Below are 22,212 nucleotides of genomic sequence, written 5' to 3'. Positions count from 1 at the left end.
GCTCCTCCTGCACAGCCCAGACACCACGCCAATGCTGCAGAATTCACTTCTGCAGCCCAGGAATGAAAGCAGTCAAGAGTGGAGAGCAATTGAATGGGCGACCTACAGATGTCAGACAAGCCACAACAAACAGGCTTAGAGTAGGAGAGCAGCAGTAGTTCCTGGAGATCAGTATAAACCAACCACGATGATAAAAGCAAGTGGGCAGCAGACAGGCGCTGCAGCTCAAGATCTCAACCCGCTGCTAACAAAGAGCAAAGCTGGAGCCTGAAATAAGATCCATGCTCCAGCAAAATGGACTATTTCCAAGAATCTGAAAAAGCTCCAAACAGCTGTGGGGATAAAAAAAAAAAAATCTCTCACAGCCTGTGACAAGGCAGAGCAGGGCAGACACGAAAACAAGGTCTCCTCTAACACAGAAAAGGCATTGAGTCTTTGAGAAGGCCGGAGGGCAAGGGTGGTGCTGGCTGGGCACGCTCAGCAGGCTCCTGCTGCTAAACCATGCTTCAGGAAAATCCTCCTTCAAGATATTTACCAAGACTTGCCCACCCAGAAGACTCCCAAGAAACCAATACAGCTGTAAGCTATGTTTTGGGGGATCAGGAAAACGCAGGACACATTCCAGGGGACAACAGTGACAGCTTTGCTTCCTCCGGCAACTTGCCAGCAAACCCCGCCTCCCAGCAGCATCACCTGGCACATCTGAGGATGCTGATGGCCATGCAGAAGGCCGAGTACGAATCTAAAATTGCAAGGTAAAGGATTTTTATAACTATGAGGCTTCAGTAAAGGCATCTCTTCCTACTGTATATAACTACCATGAGCAGGGGCTATGGCTGCTGCTGCAGTCACTGCCTCCACCTACCCCTGGGACCATCACCCACCACCCAGCATGACAGGAGTAAGTTGGCAATTATTCAGAGTAACTTGGATTCACTTCCATGCGAGGTGCTTGAGAAGCTCCAGAGCATCTGTAAGACTTTTTGTAGGGCTGCTCAGAGCTCTTGAAAAAGCCTCTGGTCTATTATGCGTGTTTTATCTTTTGCCTTAATCCAATATTAAGCTTTTCTCTGGAGGAAAAACGCACAGGCTGTGCAGCAGCGGGAGCAGTAAGGCATTATTCTTTGCAAATTGCAAGTCATGAATTTTAACAACTCGGAGAAAAGTGTTTGTAAGTATTTTCCCAATCTCTAAGATGAGAAATTGAACAGAGATTTAGCCATAGCTCCTTACCAAGGAAAAGAGCAGAAACCTTTTCAGGCTCTATTTTCAAAGTAGTGCTGCTTTTCTCTCGTGTAGTTAAAAGGATCAAACATTTTAAATACAACGTTGTCCATTAGTTAGAAGTTACAGGTATATGGTGCAAACCAACTATTTAATTAAATCATAACACACCTCAACATGCCATCGTTGCAACAGATGGCAAGCGGGTAATGGGGAATTGCACTTTGCCTTGAACATTGTGTAGAGAAGAAATATCCATTTAAGCTTTAAATACTTGAAGTATTCATCACCTTCATGGTAAAAGGAGCTATTTTCCAGGGTTTGGGCCTTTCCTTTGTTTTAAAATCTCATTGCTGTATTTTACTTATGTTTTCCTTTGCAGTTCAAGGGAACTGAAATATAAGCAGAACTCGCAGTGCTTTCTAATAGATGTTGCATTGTCATTTCTTGTTAGACTACTGTAGTATTCCACTAGGAAAAAACCCCACCCCAACCCCAAAACAGAGTCCTTTGGCCACGTGGTTATTTATAGTTATTAGGATAAGTAATATCCTAATCAATTAAGATAAATAAAGTTAGGATAAACAAAACCTGCAGTATTTCATATGAAACGTGGTCAATTGGAAAAGCCTTGGGCTTGCATGTTAAAAAAGGCTAGCTTTAAAAAAGCCTGTAGCTTCTTTAAGAAAGGGAAAAGAAATCCTGTAATTGGCAACGTCTGTCCTTCCAACAGCCTGGAGCAACAGCACAGGGAGCTGCAGTCCAAGATTAAGGATATGCATTGGAAACTGGGGCAGCAGCGAAAGTGGTACGGCCTCGTGGAGATGAAGATGCGAAACGCAGAGAGAGCAAAGGAAGATGCAGAGAGAAGAAATGAAATGCTCCAAAAAGAAATGGAGGAGTTTTTTGAAACCTTTGGGGAAATTAACAGATGGAAGTAAACAGGAATGTGATCATTTTCAAATTGAGCTGAACTGTAGGAGAGAGACAGATCACATCCCGATCCCAGCACATACTCCCATTTCAGAGGTGAAATAAGAACCCTCCCCACAGTCAAAACTAGGCTGTCAATTCTAAAGTGAGCAGTTGATACAAGCTCATTGGGAAGCAGGAGCTCTGCATCACCCTGCTCATGTCAGGGATGCTTCATCTTTCAGATGCTTTTCTGACCTGGGAAGGACCTGGATGGTTTTTGGCTACCCTTTGGTCTTGTGCTGATGCACTAAATGCTGAGTGGGAGAGAGGTTTCAATCAAGGGATTTCCTGCTTTCTGGAGTGTGTTTCACTAGCCACCTGAGAAGTCACATAGGTATTAAGAGGAACTTTATGGAGAGTGCTGAGCTCATACCTGCATCCCAAAGTCAGCTGTGTGAATTAGAGACAAATACAGAGAAACAATGAGAGAGCACTTGCATCTCCCTGCAGCTCCCAAGCACCGTGCAGTTCCTGTTCTCTCACTGAAGGGACATTTGTTCATGAAGGAGAAGGTATTCTCTTTAGAAGGCTATTTACTCCTCTGCATTATAATCAGTCTCCCTATAGACTCCCTTAAGAACACATTAGTCCAACGACCATCTCTGGTAGGCTCTCTCCCTTACACCTCTTCAGGGCTCTCTCTCTCCACGTGAGAAACGTGTTAACTATTTTGATGCCAGTATTAATGACAAATACTCACTTAAGAAAATAACCACTGTTCTTTTAACTCACTGCAGAAAAGCTTTAATATAAACACTGACACTTGTATACTTAAATCTGTATTGAATTTCAAATTACACTTTATATGAGAAAAAACACGTGGTTCATTGTTTGCTCTTTAAGTGAGATTAAATGTGACTATTTACTTGGTAAGTCAGCAGCAGCTCATGATGTGGAGGCAGAAACCACACAGATGTTTCTCTTCTTCCCCAGAGAGGAGTGAGCAAGCAGTTTAAGATGAAGTATGAGTGAATAAGAGCAGCAGCCGTGTCCTGCAGGGTTCCCAAGTGCCACAGCACTGCCCTACTCCCTCCGGGGCACCACTGCAGCCCCTTATTCCATGGCCAACCCCTTCCTGTCCTGCCCGGCCTGCACCAGCACAACTTGTTTCTTTGCAGCCTTACCTTCACACCTAGTAACCACAAACTGAGCAGGTTTTTCATTTGAATTCCATGACCTTACCTCTTCTTCTTTTTTTTCCCCACTTCCCCCCACCCCAACCCCCCCAAGACATCAGTACTATGAAAAACCCAACTTCTGAAGTCTCTCTTTCCTCAAAAATTGAGTCTTCTTGAATCACTTCCCTTCCTCCTCACCTTTCTAGAACCATCCTGCCAACTTAAAGAAAAATAAAGAAAAGGCACATTGTAAGGTAAGGAATGCATTTGGGTAATGCTTTGTAAAGCATTTCCCTGCACATACGTCATCATCCTGCTTCAGTATTTTTTTGTTCTCAATTTAATGAACTAGATCTACCTCTGTAGCTGAAAAGAAACCCGAAAAACATCATCAAATACAGGGGAGCTTTGGCATCTACTGGTACCTTTGCTTTATTCAGACACTGTTTAAATGCTGTGTAAGGAGAAAACCTCAGGTTCTCCACACAAGAAATTGCAGAGTGGTTGTAAAAATTACTTCAGACTGCCAGTAGTGAAGCTTTTACAACACCAAGTCTGTCTTGAGAGCCCTGGTCCTGCATCTATAAAGACAGCTATGCTACCCATTCCTTTAATACCAGGAAACCTTCATTAAAAGCAATCACATCAAAGTAGTTGCTTGGTTTCTCTGCCTTTGCTGGAGTTAGAGCAGGCAGCTTCCAAAGCACCAGGAAACCTCAGCACTCTCTCTGCAATACTCACCTCTTCCTCAAAGAACAACAGAACTGTTTTTTCCAAGTTGGCTGTACCTCCGCCTTGCTCAGTGAGAACCAAATGAAACACAACATTGCTTGAGCACAAAGGGAAGAGAAAATTCTTCCCAAGTTATTTTAAAGAGGTACAGCCAGTAGCTCACGTGACACCTGCAAGGAAGCCTGACAACCCCATATGATCCTGCATCAGCACACGGATGGCAACACACACGTGTCAGCACTACCAGGCAAGCTTCTGCAGTTTAAAAAACACAACAAATTTCAAAATACACTTGGCAGTAAAACCAAGTGCTGTTCATGTTTCCAAATGTTCCATCTGATCAGGAGAAAGCAGCTCCAACCAATCTTTTAAAGCTGTCCTTCACTGTTTTTTCGTACCAATACTTACCATTTTAGCTTCCAACTAACTGAAACGTAACTGAAGCTTGGTGTTTTCAGATAACTAAGAGCAGACATCGTTTTGGTTATGGTTACAGAAAACATTCCACTTCAAAACAGGAAGAATCAAGAAAGAGTGCTTCAGTAAATAAGACAGACTGCTCAAATCTTTTAAGTATACATATTTATTTGTCATTTTACAGTGGCTTTTGTACTGTTTTACGATAAGGTTTTTGGAGAAATAAAAAACAACCCAAAAAGCTTCAGAACAAGGCTTTAACTAGAATTTCAGAACTAGTTATTGACAGTTTTCCTTATGAAATTCTAGTTTCCTTAAAGAAAATCATTCCATAAAAACAAGGAAGCATGACTGCTACCCATAAAAAAACCCCCAAAACAACCACCTAAACCCAAAAGACTTTCTAGTCATCCTGAAAACAAAGTCCAGCATCAGAGAAAATAGCCACTGCACTGAAAGGAACATGTTCCTATTGCACAAGCGTCAAGAACGAGACATGACAATCAAAGCCTAATTTCATAGGCAGAAGAGGCCACGTGTAGCTATATAATTAGACTTCAAAGTACATCTTTCTTCTGAAATTATATACCATACTAGAACTGATATTAAGGCCATAAAATCAGAACACTGTATCAAGTGATAGGGCTTGATGCTACTTTTTGTGACATTTAGTAAACAGGAGGTGGGAAAGAGGGCCAAACCAAGATATACAAGGCATTCTGAAGGGAGTGAAAACACAAAGGCATTTCAAAATAAATTCTCCAAGAACTGAATTTTGGAGGGGGTTATTTTGAGCCACTAGATAAAACTGGATTTTGTAACAAATCACTCAAGGAGCCTATTATACCCTTTAGTAGCATGTGTTCTGGAGTATACTATAGAATATATACTCTGCAATTAACTTATGAATTTGTATGAAAACAGTTAATTATTTCTATTTGCTATTCCCTCTTTAAAATAGATGACAATTTGCATACTCTTTAGAAATTACATTAACAACCAGGTAAGGCTTCACTGTACTGAGTTCACCACACACAGGTATCTGATTTGCTCTTAATTAGGTAACTTGACTACACTAAACTGCTAAAACCACCTGGGGAACCCAATACCTCATGCAATTTAAAGTCTGGGGTAGTTATGTATTGCTATCCTCTCTAATTGTGTTCATTTAATTAGTGTATAGTGTAGAACATATCTGAAAGCAATAGTTCCAAAGCAGCAGAAGCTACCATGGAAGTCAAAACATTTTACTTAGGGAAAATCTGGGAGTCTAATGAAGCTGAAAATGCACATTAGTCATTTTATAAAGTTTGGCTTGCCGTCATTTAAGAAAATATAGGTATCAAAAACAGACAAATACACTGCTAACCATCTGTTACATCGTCTTTACAAAAATTAGCACCAATTTAGGCATCTGAATTCATAGAAAAGCTAGTGACACTTGTTTGTTCAAAAAAGTTTTTCCCCATTAGAAGACAATACAACATATGCTCACGGGTGTTAAATCAGCTTTGTTATCAGTAACACACAGAACTACTGTTACAGGTAGTGAACAGAAAATGGTGTTCTTAACCAGTTGCTTTATTCTCTGCTTTTGTTATCCTAGGAAACTACGGAGTCCCGAACTACAGACCCAGCCTGGGAAGCAAATACACATGTACTTTCTTAAGTACACCCTAGAAAACATCTGGGTTTCGGGCTCCAGTATTTCCAGGCAGGGACGGCCTTTTCCTCTGGTATTCCCAGAGCACCTGTTGCAGTGGGGTCCCAACAAGCAGATACTCCAGCCTTACCACATACAACTACCTTACTGTGCATAGCCAAAAGTTAATAAAAAGGTTTTTTGTTTAAAAACCAGAATGCTCGTGCTCATAGCTTGCTGATCTTGCTGTAGGAACACACACGGTTGTATCTTTGTTGTACCTTTGGATCATAGATGGCCAGGTAGTCACATTGCTATTCAAGTCACCCTACATGCATTTGAGGACAGATAGTTCTCAAATGATCTCTTACTATGGTGTTACATTTCAGCCCATAAAAAACGATTTCTAATTTAAAATCTCCAAAAGCAGGTTTGTATTTAAAAGGAACGTGCTGATCAAATCTATCAGAACAAGACTGCAACCGAAACTGAAACACATCAAACATCTTCTACGTCATTCCTTTTTAAACCATATACCGGTTGTATTTAGAAGAATCCTAAAGTGCTTCAAACTCAGCAATTAATAAAGTTGATTTATTTTGTGCAAAACTGCAAGCACCTTCTCAAAAAAAATCAGCAGCAGCATCAAGGAATAAAGACTTAAATAGTTAAATGTACTTTCTCTATTTTGCTTTGAATTCTTGGACCAAAATAATTTGCCATATTTTCAGTAACAAATTGCAGAAGAGTGCATTTTATTAGTTTAATTTTGTATTGGACTTGATATACAGATACTATTTGAAATAGCGGACCCGGGTATATTTATATCCACAAAGCAACACTGTGGGATTGAAATCCAACGGCTAAGGTTTTAAGCTACAAAAATAGTCATTTTATAGAACACAAACAGAAACTGTGGTTATCCCTCTGCTTTCCTCCAACACTACTATGAGAAAAGATGGTTTACACTTAAAACATTAATTTAGCTCCAGACATTTTTAGCATGCAGAGTGGGCAAAAAATAAAACCGGTTTGATAAATTGTGTACTAAGCTTTTAGAACATCACTATCACTCTTGTAATAGACAATCTAAAAGATATGTAAAATAATGAGCCAGAATACACTTTTTTTTATCTGTCATATTTCAACATATTTAAAAAAAAAAAAATCAAAGACACTCTGGAAAAAACAAGGAAACCATTAGATTCACCTATAGGAACTCAAGTCCAAATTCTGCATCTGGGTGCAGGTGTCCCCTGGATCAAAACCTGTTTTGAGCAGGAATTACACAAAACACATCCCAGGAAAGAATTTGGTTCCCAGTATATGGTATCACTAAGTTTAGCATCAAGCCCTGATAGAATCCATATGGCATATGTAGAATATACAGACAAAGGCTGTTCGGCATTTACCCCCCACCATGTTTAAAGCCCTTCCATTCCAAGTGTCACAGCTCAAATGAAACACTCCCCACCAACTGAATTGCTGCAAGACTCAACCTCCACTCAAAATCCAGCATTATGCTCCATAAAGATTTGTCTGCACTTCAGCATCTGAATTGCCAAACTAGAGGACTGCACTTCTGCCAAAAGAAGGGTCATCCGCCCAGTTCTTGGGAGACTCGGTGTGTCAGCTGTGTTGTCAATGCCTAAATCCTACTTCGTTCATTGAATTGTAATTTTAAGCCAAGTACAACCTGATATAAAAAAAGAAACCTATTTACCATTTCGGGTAATTCCTTTAGGAAAGAAAAATTAAAACATATGGCATCATTTTTTTCTTTTTTAAACTCTTTTTGAGTAAAAATGTACGCTCTGTCAGGACTTTAAACAGACAAAGAAAATCTCAGGAGCCTTCTTGTTCCCTGACCATTTTTGAAACCTACCAACCAACTAGTTAATTTCTAGTTAAGACTGAATTTATTTTTCATTATTTTGACAAGGAAATGCAAACCCTTAGGGAAACATTGCAAACCTTCACAGGCTGTTTGCAAACACTTGTTTCTAGTCATTAGATTGATTTATTTTGTATGATCCATGCAGACAAAGCCTTAGTTTTGACATTCATTTCTCGTCTTTTTCAATATAAAAACCAGACTTGTCATATCACAGTATTTCCTCAGAGCACACTGAACAGGCTGCTTATCCAGATTTCGAAACACCAAGCTTCTCTTTCTGAACGTTTGGGTTTTTTTGAGGAAATATGATAAGAGTACAGATGAAATGAACTGTTTAAAACATACTCCATTTCTGCAATGCCATTCAGCTACTCAGTGTTCATATATTTAACATCCTGTTTGTGGTAAATAATCTGATTGATAGCCATAGATTCCCCTCTCCCTTTATTTTTTTCTTTCAGGTGAGCAGTTAAGATTACAGATTGTGTCTATGTTGACCACCATGTATTTTTATTTATATTTCATCATTTGTTTATGCATACTGCAGTAGTGTTAACACTATACAAAGTTTCTCAAAGAAAAGTAACATTCATGTTTACAAAACTGAGGAGGTTTCTTAATATATAGATGTATATGTATACATACACTCACATATTCTTAATCTTTAAATACATATAAATATTTATAAATGCCAAAGTGCAACAAAAAATGGTCAATTGTATCACTTTACAAACATGATTTTAGTATTAGGAATAAACGTGATTATATTGCACACCAAACTATAAACTTTTAAACCCCTGGCAAGTTACATGTGCATTTTGTTCTGCATCAGTGATGAGGTTCTCACAGCACTGACGATCCTTCCACAAACGTGGAACTGAACTTCCTCTGCAGTCAGGAATAGGACTATATGTCTAGAATCCGCATGCAGTGCATTTATAGTCTATATGTGCACACTGAAATAGCATGGGAGCTTTAGCATGCATCTACTCTGCATGCTCTGCACACGTGCCTTCTTCACATGGATGTTGATTCAGCTTATCAGCAATTTGGGTTTTAATTATACTGGAATCAAAATCCACGATATTCACAGACATTTCATGCATGCTTCAAAGGCAACAACACCTCTGTAAAATTCTGAAGCTTCAATGTATCCCACAGCAAGATGACAATTAAAAATAAAAAGGTATGAGTCAGCTTTTCCTGCAACAAGATTTACAAATAGACTCAGTTAATCTCAGGGCTGGTTGGTGAGGTTTTTGTTCCATATTGTTCCTCACCAGGATAAGGTCAAACACCAGTTCAAATCATGGAGATAAGACAGTTTTGTTAAAAAAAATTAGAAGACAATTTGAATCATACAATAATTTAGGTTGGAAGAGATCTGGAGGGGGTTGAGGAGCCTCCTTCCTTGGAGGTCTTTAAGACCCACCTGGACATGTTCCTATGCGACCTGATCTAGGTGAACCTGCTTCTGCAGGGAGGTTGGACTAGATGATCTGTAAAAGGTCCCTTCTAACCCTACCATTCTATGACTCTATGATCTGATCCAACCCCTCACTATTCAGAGCAGCCCAAGTACAGTAGGAAAAAATTTAAACTCTGCATATACCCAAAATCCACGAAAAAACCCCCAGACTTTTTTTGCATTAAGTCACCTAAAGCAGTTAACTGTTAAAATGTGCACAGTGCAACTTCTGCTGACAAAGGGAGAAATCTGGAAAAATGAAAACCCGCAGATCACTTCCATCATGAATCACTCACGTTCACTTTGAATACGTGTCTTCAATAATTTTAACTTGCACAAATCACAAGGATTAAAAAAATGCAGCAGAACAACAATCTGTACTGTTCTGCTATACAGTAAATATGTATTTAAAAATGGGGTTTTTTTCCAGTGACAAAAACACACTAAAAATATTTCACATGTACTGTCAGTATCCAAAGATAAACTAACGTGTCCATAGATTTCAAACCAAACAACAGGAAAAAACCCCAAGCCCCAATATTTAAATCAATTTGCAATTCAAATGAAAACAATTTTTAAAACCCTACATTCCAGATGACAATTCTGAATTCAAGATTATATTATGTATCTTCTTCATTTTAATTTTTTTTTACCTTCTGGGACCATAAAACCTTAATTTTTTTTTGCTACAGCAAGTATAAGCTATTAAAAAGGGGTACAATTGCATTACAAAAGCAATGTTTGCATAAAGAGAAATTGCTGCTTTTCAAATCCTACAGTCAAAAACATCGGACAATTTTCTTTTACAAGACAAATATGTCAGTAATGCAGTGGCTGGCTGGGCTGCTGTATTTTATATGTTCTATTTATATATTCAAGTCAAGAGTATCTGGATCAACAGCTAAATATAGTGCCTTCAAGAAAGTGGTGGTTTACCTCATCTTGTAAATCTCTATTACTCTTTACAGTTATACAGTTTCATCTTGCACATGTGCACACACAAGATCTTTTAGGAAAACCTCACACCTGTGCACTCCCAAAGTGAATGTGCACAAACTCACAAGTGTGGAGTACAAAGCAGTTTCAGCCCTACTCTACTGCAAACACATTTTCTAATTCAGCATACTGTGCAATGTAACAGGCAATGTTTGTACTATCCGATTCTGAAAACTGTGTTGATAAGCCTTTATTGAAGCAGCAAATAATCTCCTCTGACACTATATTTAGAAAATACATATTAAGTACAGTTTCCTCCTCCAATACAAATAGAGAGGTTTTCCTAAGGTGGGAATAGAGCTAAGCTCTGTAACTAAATACTTAATTTACAAGTGACTTAAAACTACTGTATTTTTATTTAATTACTTGCTAGATAGAATGGACCCATTTAAAAAATGGAAAACATTCATGCAGCTGTTTTTGAGGCTACAAGTCTCTCCAATTCATCTGTCCTTTCACCAGGGTTTGCAGTGAATGAAGAGCATCACAGATATAATTGCCTTTTGTGTTTGTTTGGTTGTTTGTTAATGGACCAGGATCACAAGCTAGAAAATACAGAGCATTCTAGCACTCACTCCTCTTCTAAACAGGCACTGCTTCACAGGTTTAGTTGAGCCCCTGTTATCTTCCATCCACATTTTAAAAAGTGAAAAACAGTTAGAGATACATACTCATAGCCAAAATACAAAGTAATGGCTATATTCTTTACACTTCACATTTCTCTCTTCTACAAGAAGACAGACAGAATCTTTGGAAAGTGAAGACAGGAAGGGCTCAATTAAAAAAAAGTGCTACATGGAAGAATAACTGCCCTTTAAACATAGTACTGAGAGTGTTCAACATGCCAGTTCACACATACATACAACACTCCAGTTGTTAAATACAGCAAACTGTCACAGTCACACCTTAAAACAAACTTCATAGAGACTATACATTCAAAAAACCTACTAAGAGCAATACTGTACTAAAATGTAAACAACCATTGTGGCACAGAAGCCTGACAGTCAGGACTCAAGATTCATGAACCCATTTAAGAGGAGTTATTGGCTAAAAGTCTATTATAACTGCTCACCTGAAATAGGCTGAAACAAAGAAAAGCCTATAATAGTGTCTAAATTGAAATTTTTCTGTTCTTTAGACATCAATTTGCTTTCATTCTACAACATTAAGCAGGCAATTTCATAACAACTGAGTAAAAAAACGGGCATTACTTTAGCAGAACATGCAGAACATGGAGTTTTTCTACTTGGTTCCATTAACTTACAAGCAATTCAGGCCCAATGGAAGCAAGAGTTCTTTCCCAAAGTCAAGTCTGCAATCCTGGCTGATCATCGACATCCTTCAAGGGGTCCTGTCAAGGCATCGAGGCTGCTGTCTGTATCTGAGGCCAATGTTTGCTCTGTTGACATGGATGAAATGTCATTGATAGATGATGACTGGGAAGGACTGGTGTTGCTATTCACTGCTGCATCTGTGCTAAGTAAACCAAACATAATAAAATCTGAGGCAAGACAATATTGCAGATACAAATAACCACATTTCCAGGCTTTCAACATCACTTTCCACACAGAAATGCTTAGAAAATAAAGGAATTAATAAACAGTAAAAGCAAGCATTTAAGCTCCCTAGCACTCAAAACCCAAGGTGAACATTAAGAGATTTTTCTTTTCCTCCCTCTCTGGAGATGTAATATGGTACCAATTATGGCATTCCATGCCTGAGCCCTTTGAGGAGATGGCAGCTCAGGGTGTTGAACACACAGAGACTTCTTAAGTTTTCCTATGACTTACTTCATAACAATGAAAAAGTTCTGCACATGGGTCTCCAAAGGCAGACCAAAATCCAGAGTCTTGAATAGCAAAACTTTTGCCTACCTGGATTATTAAGCAGGATTCTTCATTCCCTAGTACAACAGATCAGCACTGTGTACCAGTTACAGGAGAACTACTGAAACAATGACTAACCTGAGGGCTGATCTTTTACCACACCATTCTTGCTCCTTTCTTCCCAATCCATTACTTCTTTGTATATTAATTCTTAGAAGACAAAGGCAAGGGGAATGAAAGAAGAGACATAAAAAACATTTTAAGATCAGCAAGGATTTGTACACAATTCACACACACATAAAGGTACAACAAAATGGTTATGTGTCAGTCTGGAATTACAACTGTATAGGTATTTATCTCTCCTCTTTATTTTTATAAAGGTCTACACTCATGATTAGAGATTCTACAGGTTTTCTTTATGCATCACAGAAAGACACTAGGCATGTACCCAAATTAAGACATTTTATAAATAGAACAGCAGTCCATTTAAAAATAACAACCATCCCACTCCAAAACTTTATGTATACCTACGATGCACTAACTGCAAAAAGCCCCAGATTTGGATTTAGAAAAACCCATATGGATAAATCCCATGGAAACTCTACTTTGATAACAAAGCCATACACAAACAGATGTGTTTCTTCTCAAAGACCAATCTCTATGGATACATTGAAGCAAGTCTGGAAATGTTTAAGGAGGTTAAACAAACAAAATGTTGCATGTAAACACTAATTTACTGATTAAGGACAACTGTGGATATAGGCACATGACCAACAACAAAATCAGAGCTGTGCTTTTAAAGCAGCATCCATTGTTCTGTTTGGCATGTCTGTAGTGTGGTTCACACAAGATGGCTTACCTCAGCCCCTTCTAGAGCAAAAGGATAACTCCTGCTGCAGAGCACTAGGTATACCTTTAAGTTATACCTTCAGATAACTCACGGTAGCTTGTGTATGCACCCACTGTCTTAATGTAAATCAATCTATTTAAAAATTGTTATTCTTGAGACCCCTTGAATTCTGAGTAACAACATTTACAAATAGATTCAGTTAGATTTCACTGACCCATTGGAATTTTCCACCTTGCGTTAATCCCAAATAATGTGAAGGGTGGCTGTGCAGAACATGCCCCAAAGAAAATATGTATAAGCTAGAATCAGTACCTGAAATTTACAATGCTATTTTACTAAAACAAGTAGCTTTCAAAGTAGTCAGCAAAGACGTCTGTCTTATCTCTCTCAGTTTTGTGATGGTAGATGTTTAAAATTTCAACTGCCTCACCACTTAACGGTTTTGACTGCCACTATAAGGTGTAATTGATTTCAACACCACAACAGTGTTTATTCTTTTAAGTCAACAGTTTAACCTATTTGGTCAATAAATAAGCAATGAGAGGAAAAAAAAACCTCAACGTGAACACTGCACAAACACACCAAAAACCTTTTCTGCTTTTTAAGATCTCTAGAATTAATGAATTAGTAAATATTGTCAAGAGATATGGCTTAAATAATGTACACTGAGAAGAGGCATATGTTTCTCTTTCAGAGACTTTTCTATCAAGAAAACTACTAAGATTACAAACACTAAAGAAAATACTCAGTGGAAGGAAAAAAGAATTTAAAACCAGGGCACTTTGTTGAACAGGCTTCACAATGTTACATGTATTATATATGCACATATATGTATTCGATCCAACCAAAATATTTTGCATTACTGTTTTCTTTGTGCATTGTCACAAGCAGTACTTGTGGCTGGAATAGTGAGTTCCAGTTAGTGACACAACCCAGAACACATGAACTGAAAGCCATGCTTTAATAACATCGGTGATTCAAATAAATATCATTTGTCACACTCATTTATTTTACCTTTCCATTCTTCAATTGCATGTTCTCTTTCTTCCAATTGTGCATCATAGATCTGAGGTGGAGGCTACAAAGATAAGAAAGTCTATGATGTATCTGCCACACCAGACACAACCAACCCTAACAAAAAATAAATCTATAAATGACAACTTTTTTAGCATTTGACAATCATCTTTGGCAGTTTACTCCCTATACTTCAGAGACACAGCCATTTTTCAAGTCCTGAATTTGCTTCTAAGTTCTATCTCCCACTGAAAGGCTATTTAAAAGCATCAACTAAATTTCAAATCCTTGTAGGACTTTGTGGGGCCTTGGAGAAAGTCTCTTGTCAAAAAGCCCTAGATTACAACTGCATAGGCAACTGTTTATCTAAAGTGAAAAGGAACTGCCAACAACCACTTGCAGAATTGTATCAGCAGCAGTCATCAGGTGATTCTGCCCCTGATGTTTATCTGAATGCTTTGTGTGTGACTTTTAGTAGCCAAAGAATGAGTTCAAAGCATGCTCTCAACTAAAAGTATTCTTTGAAGATATTAAATGGATATTTTTAAATACAAACTTACAGCTTCTGCTTCGGCTGGATCATACCAGACAGTAATATAAGGATGACGCAAGGCTTCATCTACAGAAATTCTCTTGTCTGGATCTACTACAAGCATTTTTGATAATAAATCTCTAGCTTGGCTGGCTAGAAAGTAAAACCAAAAAGAACATACATGTAAAAGAGCTGTAGAGTTTAATGTCTGACACAGAATATCAATACTGAGAACACAGGGCGCAGACTGTAACATTTGTGAAAACAGACTCATAGATCGAAGCTTTGCTATACAGCTACATAATAAAAACCAAAACCATCCTTTAAAGTAAATGTTACTTTGCTATTTTCCAAAGTGAACCTTGCAGCTCACATAAACCAACCTCAATTTTAAAAAGTTCTGCTGTTACATGGGTTACAGGGTTGGTTTTTTTTGGACTAACTACTGAATATAAAACACATTGAACATTTTTAATAAGCTTGTAAAAATACATCCTGGTACAGTAATGATCTCATTTTTGTAATATCAAATTAGTTTTTCTTTTAAAGGTGCTACCCATGGTTGCAGTGGCACTTCACTCATTTCTTTTTTGTCTGAAGGATATATGTAATAATAGAAATAGGCAATAAGAAGTTATGTAAAAAAAATCTTGGCCATCTGGAGAATCTAACGAGGTGAGTTTCTTCATTTCATCTGTAATTATCTAAAATCAAAATACAGTCAAAATGAATTACATGCACATATCAACTACAAAACATATAGATAACCTCCATAAAAAGTATTACTTTCAGAGAACTTTCAAGGAACAGACATGATTCAATCGATTACAATCAAGAGAGTTAAACAGAATGCAGGAGACAGGGCATAAGAGGTTCCAAAAAAACATAAGGAAAAGTTTCTTTCCTGTGAGGGAACACTGGAACAGGCTGTCCAGATGGGTTGTGGAGTCTCCTTCTCTGGAGACATTCAAAACCCACCTGGAATGAGTTCCTGTTTGACCTACTCTAGGTGGCCCTGCTCTGGCAGGGGGGTTGGACTGGATGATCTTCCAAGGTCCCTTCCAATCCTTAAGATTCTGTGAAAAAGTCCTGCATTTAATGACTAACTACTAAGATTCCAGGACGTGTAATAAATTAAATAGATAGAAGGTATGCAGCTTCTAATGTTGACACCTATTGTAATACAGATTTTCTAGTAGTTTCTTTAATTATTTTGCAAATATTTTAAATGAAAAAACTCTCCTTACTTTTTAACTTGTCACGATCAGATTCTGATGGAAATATCCAGTCTGGGAAGAGCTCTTCAAATTTAATACCAGGATATTTTGGCCTGTTTTCTACATAATTCCTCACTGTAGGCTGTAGTTTCTTCATGAAGTCTGCTGATGGTGTTCCTAATTGTTCAATAACTTTATTCCATTGATCAATATCTGCACCATATCTTTAGGAAAATCAGCTGAAGAATTTGAAGTCTGCACTACACAAAAATATCACTTACAGAAAGGTTAATGAAAACTTGAACTAAGGACACAAACTTCATTCTCACATCAACAGTATGCTGAGTTGCCATGCAAAAAGCTAGACTGACATAAAAATAAGATTCAGATTTTGTTATCTTAAGGATAGGCAAGAGGTGCTGCACAATGCACTGTATTTAAGTATTTTTGTTAATTATTAGCTATTGGCTAGTATTAATGAAAGCAACAGTTTTTCAGATTCCAAAAGAAGCTTTATTTGGCAGTTGTATCCATAGCAAAACTACTATAAGGACAGAAAAGAAAGGCTACTGTTGAATCTTCTGAAATACAACATAATATCATCAACACTGAAGATTCTTGAAGGCAGGGAAAAATGAAAAAAAATCCTAAAGCACAAATACATCCCATTCAAAGAAAGGAATGTGGTGGCTGTTTCCTAAGGAAATTAAGGCTTTAGGTTGTAGGGTTTTATTATAAGAGAGGGGGTTTTGGTTAGATAGTTGGTGATTTTTTTGTTGAGTTTTTTAATTTTCAATTTCAGACAAGGTTCAAAGGAGTTCTGAACACTGAGTCCCGATTCCTGTGGGTTTTTAGCAGGTTCTTTTGTTTAAGCATTTCAACTGTAGTAATACTCGAAGACTATTCTGTTCTTAAATTAAGAATTTAAGTATTTTATAGGAATTGCATTGACAAGCCACAAGATGGAATCGTGCCTCATGTTTCTTCTGGACTGTCGCTTCTCTGTCTTTCAGGAGAGAGCATTTCCCCTAGACATTGTGACACTAGTTCTAGAGATACCCGAGTCTGCTCTGAATGAGCCCAGTCAGGATAACAAAGCTCATTTATCACACTGAGAAGACACAGCATTAGCATTCCTGATATTTAAATTTACTGAGATATACACTCTATCTATTTTCTGATAAAGACAATGTGCCGTTTCAGCAGATCACTCAAGGACCTTGCAAACATTCACAGCTAAACTCATAACCTAGACACTCTCATGGACAGTTGAATTAAGTAATATTTAAAAACCACTGAGGTGCTTTTATTGCAGTTAGTGTGACAAGAATACAACTGAAAATATATGCATAGTCACTGCTTCATGCTAAGACTTTAGACTTCTCATATGAAGACTGAAAATGATATTTACTTATTGAATATATTGCAAAGGAAAAAACATATTGAAATCTGAATTAATAAGTCAATATTAACTCTCATGCTAAAACAAAGCACATACAAAGAGAACTTCAACATACATCAGGAAATTTTGTTCTTAGCTGGAAAAAGACTTCTCTGAGATCTCCACCAGTCTAGATTCAAGAAGATGCTTTTTCTTTGAGCAACAGCAGTCTGGTTAGTCAGCTAATAAAATCGCAGTCTAGTCTATTTTGGTTTGGGAGCACTGGGAGGAGGGCAGAAAAAATTCATGACCTATCCCACTTTAGTAATTAAAACTGGGGAAAAAAAAATGTCTCAGTGGGATTGTGTCAAAGTACTTTACACATACTAAAAACTGAAATAACCCAAATTCCCTGATACAGTGTTGGCCCTGAAATAACCTAAGCTTGTTTTAGAAACCCACTAGAGAAAACTTTAGCTTCCACGTAAAGCATGCAGGGCATGCAATGTGAACAACCCTGCAACCTGCAGACAAAACGACTGGTCCTGTTCTAGCGACCTCAGCATTTAGTGCATGCCAAGTATGCCTGCCTACTCTGGGACTCTGGAAGAAGAAAGGGTGAAAACAGTCTTATAATCACAGTAAAGCATGATTTTTCCCAAGAAAGCATGAATATCTCCCCTCCATGCTTTTTGCATCAATCCATTAGTTTCTTTCATCTCCTGGACAGAAAGAGCACTAGGAACATTCTTTACTTGCTGGGCTTTCCATTATTTCATCTTAGGTATCTGCATTGCCTATTTTCTTTCTACATTTCTCATTTCCAGTGTAACAGCAATTGCCCATAACTCAGGCCACTAAGTGTAAGCCCCTGTTCATCCTCCATAGCACCAGTCAGGAGTAGACTCAGGAGTAGACATCGCTCTGGCAATGAGGAGCATCTCAGTCCAACCAGAGCACTGCTGCAAGTATTCCAGCAATTCCCATCCAATATATGGGAAAATAAAATATACAGAGTTTAAGAGTTGGCTTGCTGGAAGACAACCAAGAGCACATCATGAGGCAACATGTTGAATTTGGTTCCCTCTCTAAATCCCCAAACACTAAGACATTTTCAAATTTATCTAAAAAATCCCACAACCAACCGAACCCCCCTCCCCCCAAAAGAAGGTAAGCTTGATGGCCAGTGAGACCAGCATCCCCTGTAAATCACACTCAAACCAATCCTGCAGCTGAAGGTAAAAGAAAACATCAATCTGACTGAAGCAGTTATCAGTCAGGAAAAGATTCAACATCATACACAGTTATGAGGATTTCACATTAAAGAGAGCTGCAAGTCTTGCAAGAGGAAAAAAAAAGAGAGCCCTGTAATCATAGCTGTGCATTTTAATAAGACAGCAGGGAGGAGACTCCTTGAAACATAGACTGGTGTAGTTTTGTTGACCTCCAGAGAACCACAAGTGGTAACTTGCATATTCAACAAGTATGGACAAAATTTCCTTCATTTATTCATGAATAAATCAAAACAGTCCATGCAACATGCAGGTGAAAGACATATAACATACATGAAGAATTGTGTTAGGTTGGTCTGAAGGCTCCAAAAGGTAAAATAATACGTATAGAAAGGAAGAAAGGTGGAAAACAAAAAGACTTATTTAACAATTAATCATTTGTAGTACTAAATAATGCATGATCAACTGCTGAAGATTAGTGTCATGAAATTTAGCATTAAAATTGATAGTGGTCCTCTATAAGATCCATAGGTATTTCATATTTTTAGCGATGGCTTCAACTTTTCCTTGATGACAAGCAAAAAAACCACAAAAACAAAACCAAAACTTTCTTCAAAATCTTGGACCACAAGTAGGTAAACCTTCTTATGACCTACAGCCATAATGGGCAACTCTGGTTTAATCCTATCATCTGCATTCCAGTTATTTAAAGATCAATTTTGAATGCCCAGCCCTACTGCATTGCAAAACGTAGGATGAAGTTGGTTTCACTCCATTTGTTATGATTGGAACCTAAAGTACATTGACATCTTCAAAGGATATTTATGTCAAATGATCACTTCTGTTCACTTACTACAGTACAAAGACTTGTTTGTGATCGAGCGATGTATTAGGGAGGTTTCCAATCTTTAAAGCATGAAAACATACATATGAGGGGTTTTTAATACAGTAACATTTCCTACAATTACTATCATATAAGAAAGCAGAACTTTATCAAGACAAATGTTAGTAAAAAATATTGGCTGGAGAAATGGAGTAATAGCACTCTTACAGAAAAAGCCCAAAATAAACTTCTCATAGAATGAAAAAAAAAAAATCTTCAAAATATGTTTTCTTTTTATAACAAATAATGCTAATTATTTTAAAAATATTTCTCATTCAGTGTAGTTGCAATAAGGACACTGCTGCCCAGCAAGTTGTAATAAACAAGAAAAAAGTCTGATTGAAACTCAAAAAATTGTACAATAAAAAAAAGAGTCTACTGTTCAAACAACTAGTAAGCAAAATCCATGCGTGGGAAAAACTAACTTTGTAGCCTTTTTTGTAACTTATCTAGAAAGAATAAAAATATACTTACTGCTAGTTATTTTTTAAACCTAACAGTATCTTTAAGGTACAAAAGCTGAAGCTCTTAACATAATTTCTATGGATTCAACCAGTACAATTGACGTTAAATATTGTCTAAGAAAATAAAATGGAAGGCTCAACAATTTGCTTAATGACACTAATTTCAAATAGTACAGTAGATCTATTCAAACATATGATTATTATTATTAAAATATTGCTTATGCTTTTATACTTATACAGATCAAAATAATAGTGTTTCTGTTGGAAGTGGAATGGGATTCAAGGATGATTAGGGAAGGATACGATCAGTGCCTTGGAATATCACACAACCTTTCACCAATTCTCCCATGATGCACCCAACTGACCAGATATCAACTGAAAGTAAAAATGAAATGATCAAATTATGAAGTATCATGAACAAAAGTGAGGAAAACAAACAAAAACATCTAGCACCTACAATAAAACACAACACTGTGGAAAACCAAACAGCTAACACGAATTTTCAATCATATCAACACCAACTGACCGCTGCTGAACTTTGTTATTAGCATTTTGTAAAATATCCGTGTTCACATTCCTTAAACGACCATGAAGAAGGATACAATCTCTTCCTGGGAACAGGACTTTATGGAGGACCATTTCTGCCATAATGCACCCAACAGACCAGATATCCACTATCATATGTTAGGTGCAACAAGGACAAAAGATTAAAGAGGTTTTTTTAAACACCACAATTACGTATTTGTATGCTCACACTGTATTGCTACAGTCCTTCAGAAAATTTATTGTCTTATCCAGAACAGCCTCTACTAAAGTTCTGGTTCACATCAGCACTTGCTGTTTGACAAGCTGTTTTGCACATTAATGAAAGGATTTCTTTTTCATTATCAGTGGCACAACAAGGTTCTGCGAATCCCTTGTTTTACATAGCCAAGGTTAACTCATATATAAAAAGCATGGCATTTCCAAGCCCTAGTGATAAAGCAGAAGATGTACTAGCATAAAAGACCAGAGGAGGCAGCAAATTACTCCACATCTAGCAAAAAATGGCAAGTAAAAATCCCAATAATGCCAGTCAAAGACAATTTCCTTGCTAGCATTTTTTTTGGCTGAATATTCAACATATTATAGCTGTGGGTTTTTTTAGTAGTATCACACCCAGCCTCTCTGGGTGCTATGGAGACTTAAGAGGGTAGAAGGTGTGGTTTAGGTTAAGGATCTGAAACAGATTTTAATAACCAGAGATGCAAAGACAGACAGTCAAAAGAATCTTCATAATAAAATCACATTGATAAAAGGGTTTATTGCTTATATATTTGATGGTTGTTACTTTTTAAACATCATCCAGCTTAAGTATCTTTTGGAAAATAAAAATACGTCAACAAGACAACAGGACAATATGTGACAAGATATAACAATGGCAGGAGAGAGGGGACAGTTATGTTTAATGGAGACTGGCATACAAAGCAGATTATATTCTCTAAAATTATTACAGTGTAACTGTTGTATTTCCAACACCATGACTATCATACTTTAACAACAGACACAGCAAGGGGAAACCAGCGCACCCTGCCTACCCCTTTTAAAGCTGTGATGTTCTGAGATAGTTACGCTTTAGACAAAAGATGTGAAGTGTAACTGCAGCAACTTACCATTCTCTTTATATCCCATTCCAAGGATAACCTCTGGTGCTCTGTAGTACCGTGTTACTACATACGGAGTCATCATAAAGTTAGTACATGCTGTTCTTGCCAGTCCAAAATCAAGGATTTTGAGCGTACAATCTGATTTTACTACTATGTTGCTGGGTTTCAAATCCTAGTAAGAAATTACTTCAGTTAAGGAACAATCAACATACAACAACAATACATCCCCCACCCCTAGTCAGTCTATACCACCAATTCGTATCATCATCAACTGCATACTCCTGCCCTGATATGTCTGCTTATTTATACACAGGCTAGAGATAAATTAAATGCTAAACAGTTAAGTACTCCAAAAACTCAGGGAAAAAGAGAATCAAAGTGGTTTACAGAGTCTCATTTTTTAACCATTTGGGCACTGACAGTAATCAGCTACATAATGGTCTGTATATATACACACACAGAGTACACATACCTGCTTCCTTTAACACATTAAATGGACCTATTTTGGGTATGAGTACTTGCACAGTGAAGAGTCTCTATTTCAAATACTGTCATTATTAGGGGACAGATTCTAAAAAAACCGTCATGTATCAAACAAGGATCTGTAGGAAAAGGACTATCCCAACACACAAAGCATTAGTAAGTGTATTTGTTAAAGACAGGTAAGCCTCCTGCGTTATAGTGATTAGCAAGTTTCA

General features: G+C 37.5%; 2 protein-coding genes across 5 annotated transcripts in view; one reads left to right on the top strand and one right to left on the bottom strand.

Annotated features, from left to right (window-relative positions):
- The first annotated feature begins 501 nt into the window (after positions 1-501).
- LOC133626121 (rho GTPase-activating protein 24-like) lies at positions 502-2,228 on the top strand. The gene is made up of 2 exons (XM_062002795.1): positions 502-755; positions 1,958-2,228. Exons 1-2 carry the CDS (start codon positions 502-504, stop codon positions 2,163-2,165), a joined length of 462 nt encoding a protein of 153 aa, XP_061858779.1. The 3' UTR covers positions 2,166-2,228.
- Positions 2,229-4,643: 2,415 nt separating this feature from the next.
- Positions 4,644-22,212, bottom strand: part of MAPK9 (mitogen-activated protein kinase 9) — a 30,731-nt gene continuing 13,162 nt past the window's right edge. Inside the window, exons 6-13 of one of the 4 annotated variants that reach the window (XR_009819226.1) lie at positions 21,521-21,686; positions 20,172-20,243; positions 15,939-16,121; positions 14,720-14,844; positions 14,160-14,223; positions 12,434-12,505; positions 11,734-11,940; positions 4,644-7,804 (exon numbers count right to left, since the gene is read on the bottom strand). Coding sequence is in view for 3 of the 4 variants with exons in the window: in XM_062001963.1 (XP_061857947.1) it covers positions 11,798-11,940; positions 12,434-12,505; positions 14,160-14,223; positions 14,720-14,844; positions 15,939-16,121; positions 20,172-20,243; positions 21,521-21,686 (825 nt within the window). In the remaining variant the exon portion in view is untranslated. Of the gene's footprint in view, positions 11,946-12,433; positions 12,506-14,159; positions 14,224-14,719; positions 14,845-14,886; positions 15,396-15,938; positions 16,122-20,171; positions 20,244-21,520; positions 21,687-22,212 lie in introns of those variants that run through there. The other 3 variants (XM_062001963.1, XM_062001965.1, XM_062001966.1) reach the window with 3 other exon arrangements.

Source organism: Colius striatus, chromosome 9, assembly GCF_028858725.1.
Source record: "Colius striatus isolate bColStr4 chromosome 9, bColStr4.1.hap1, whole genome shotgun sequence".
Taxonomy (NCBI): Eukaryota; Metazoa; Chordata; class Aves; order Coliiformes; family Coliidae; genus Colius; species Colius striatus.
The sequence above is the reverse complement of the archived record's forward strand: the minus strand, read 5'-3'. Positions and strand labels throughout refer to the sequence as shown.

Bases quoted from the DNA above. Each gene is read 5' to 3' on its own strand.
- LOC133626121 (XM_062002795.1), top strand. From the start codon at position 502: ATGCTTCAGGAAAATCCTCCTTCAAGATATTTACCAAGACTTGCCCAC. The intron at 756-1,957 runs GTAAAGGATTTT...TCCTTCCAACAG, and splicing joins TACGAATCTAAAATTGCAAG to CCTGGAGCAACAGCACAGGG.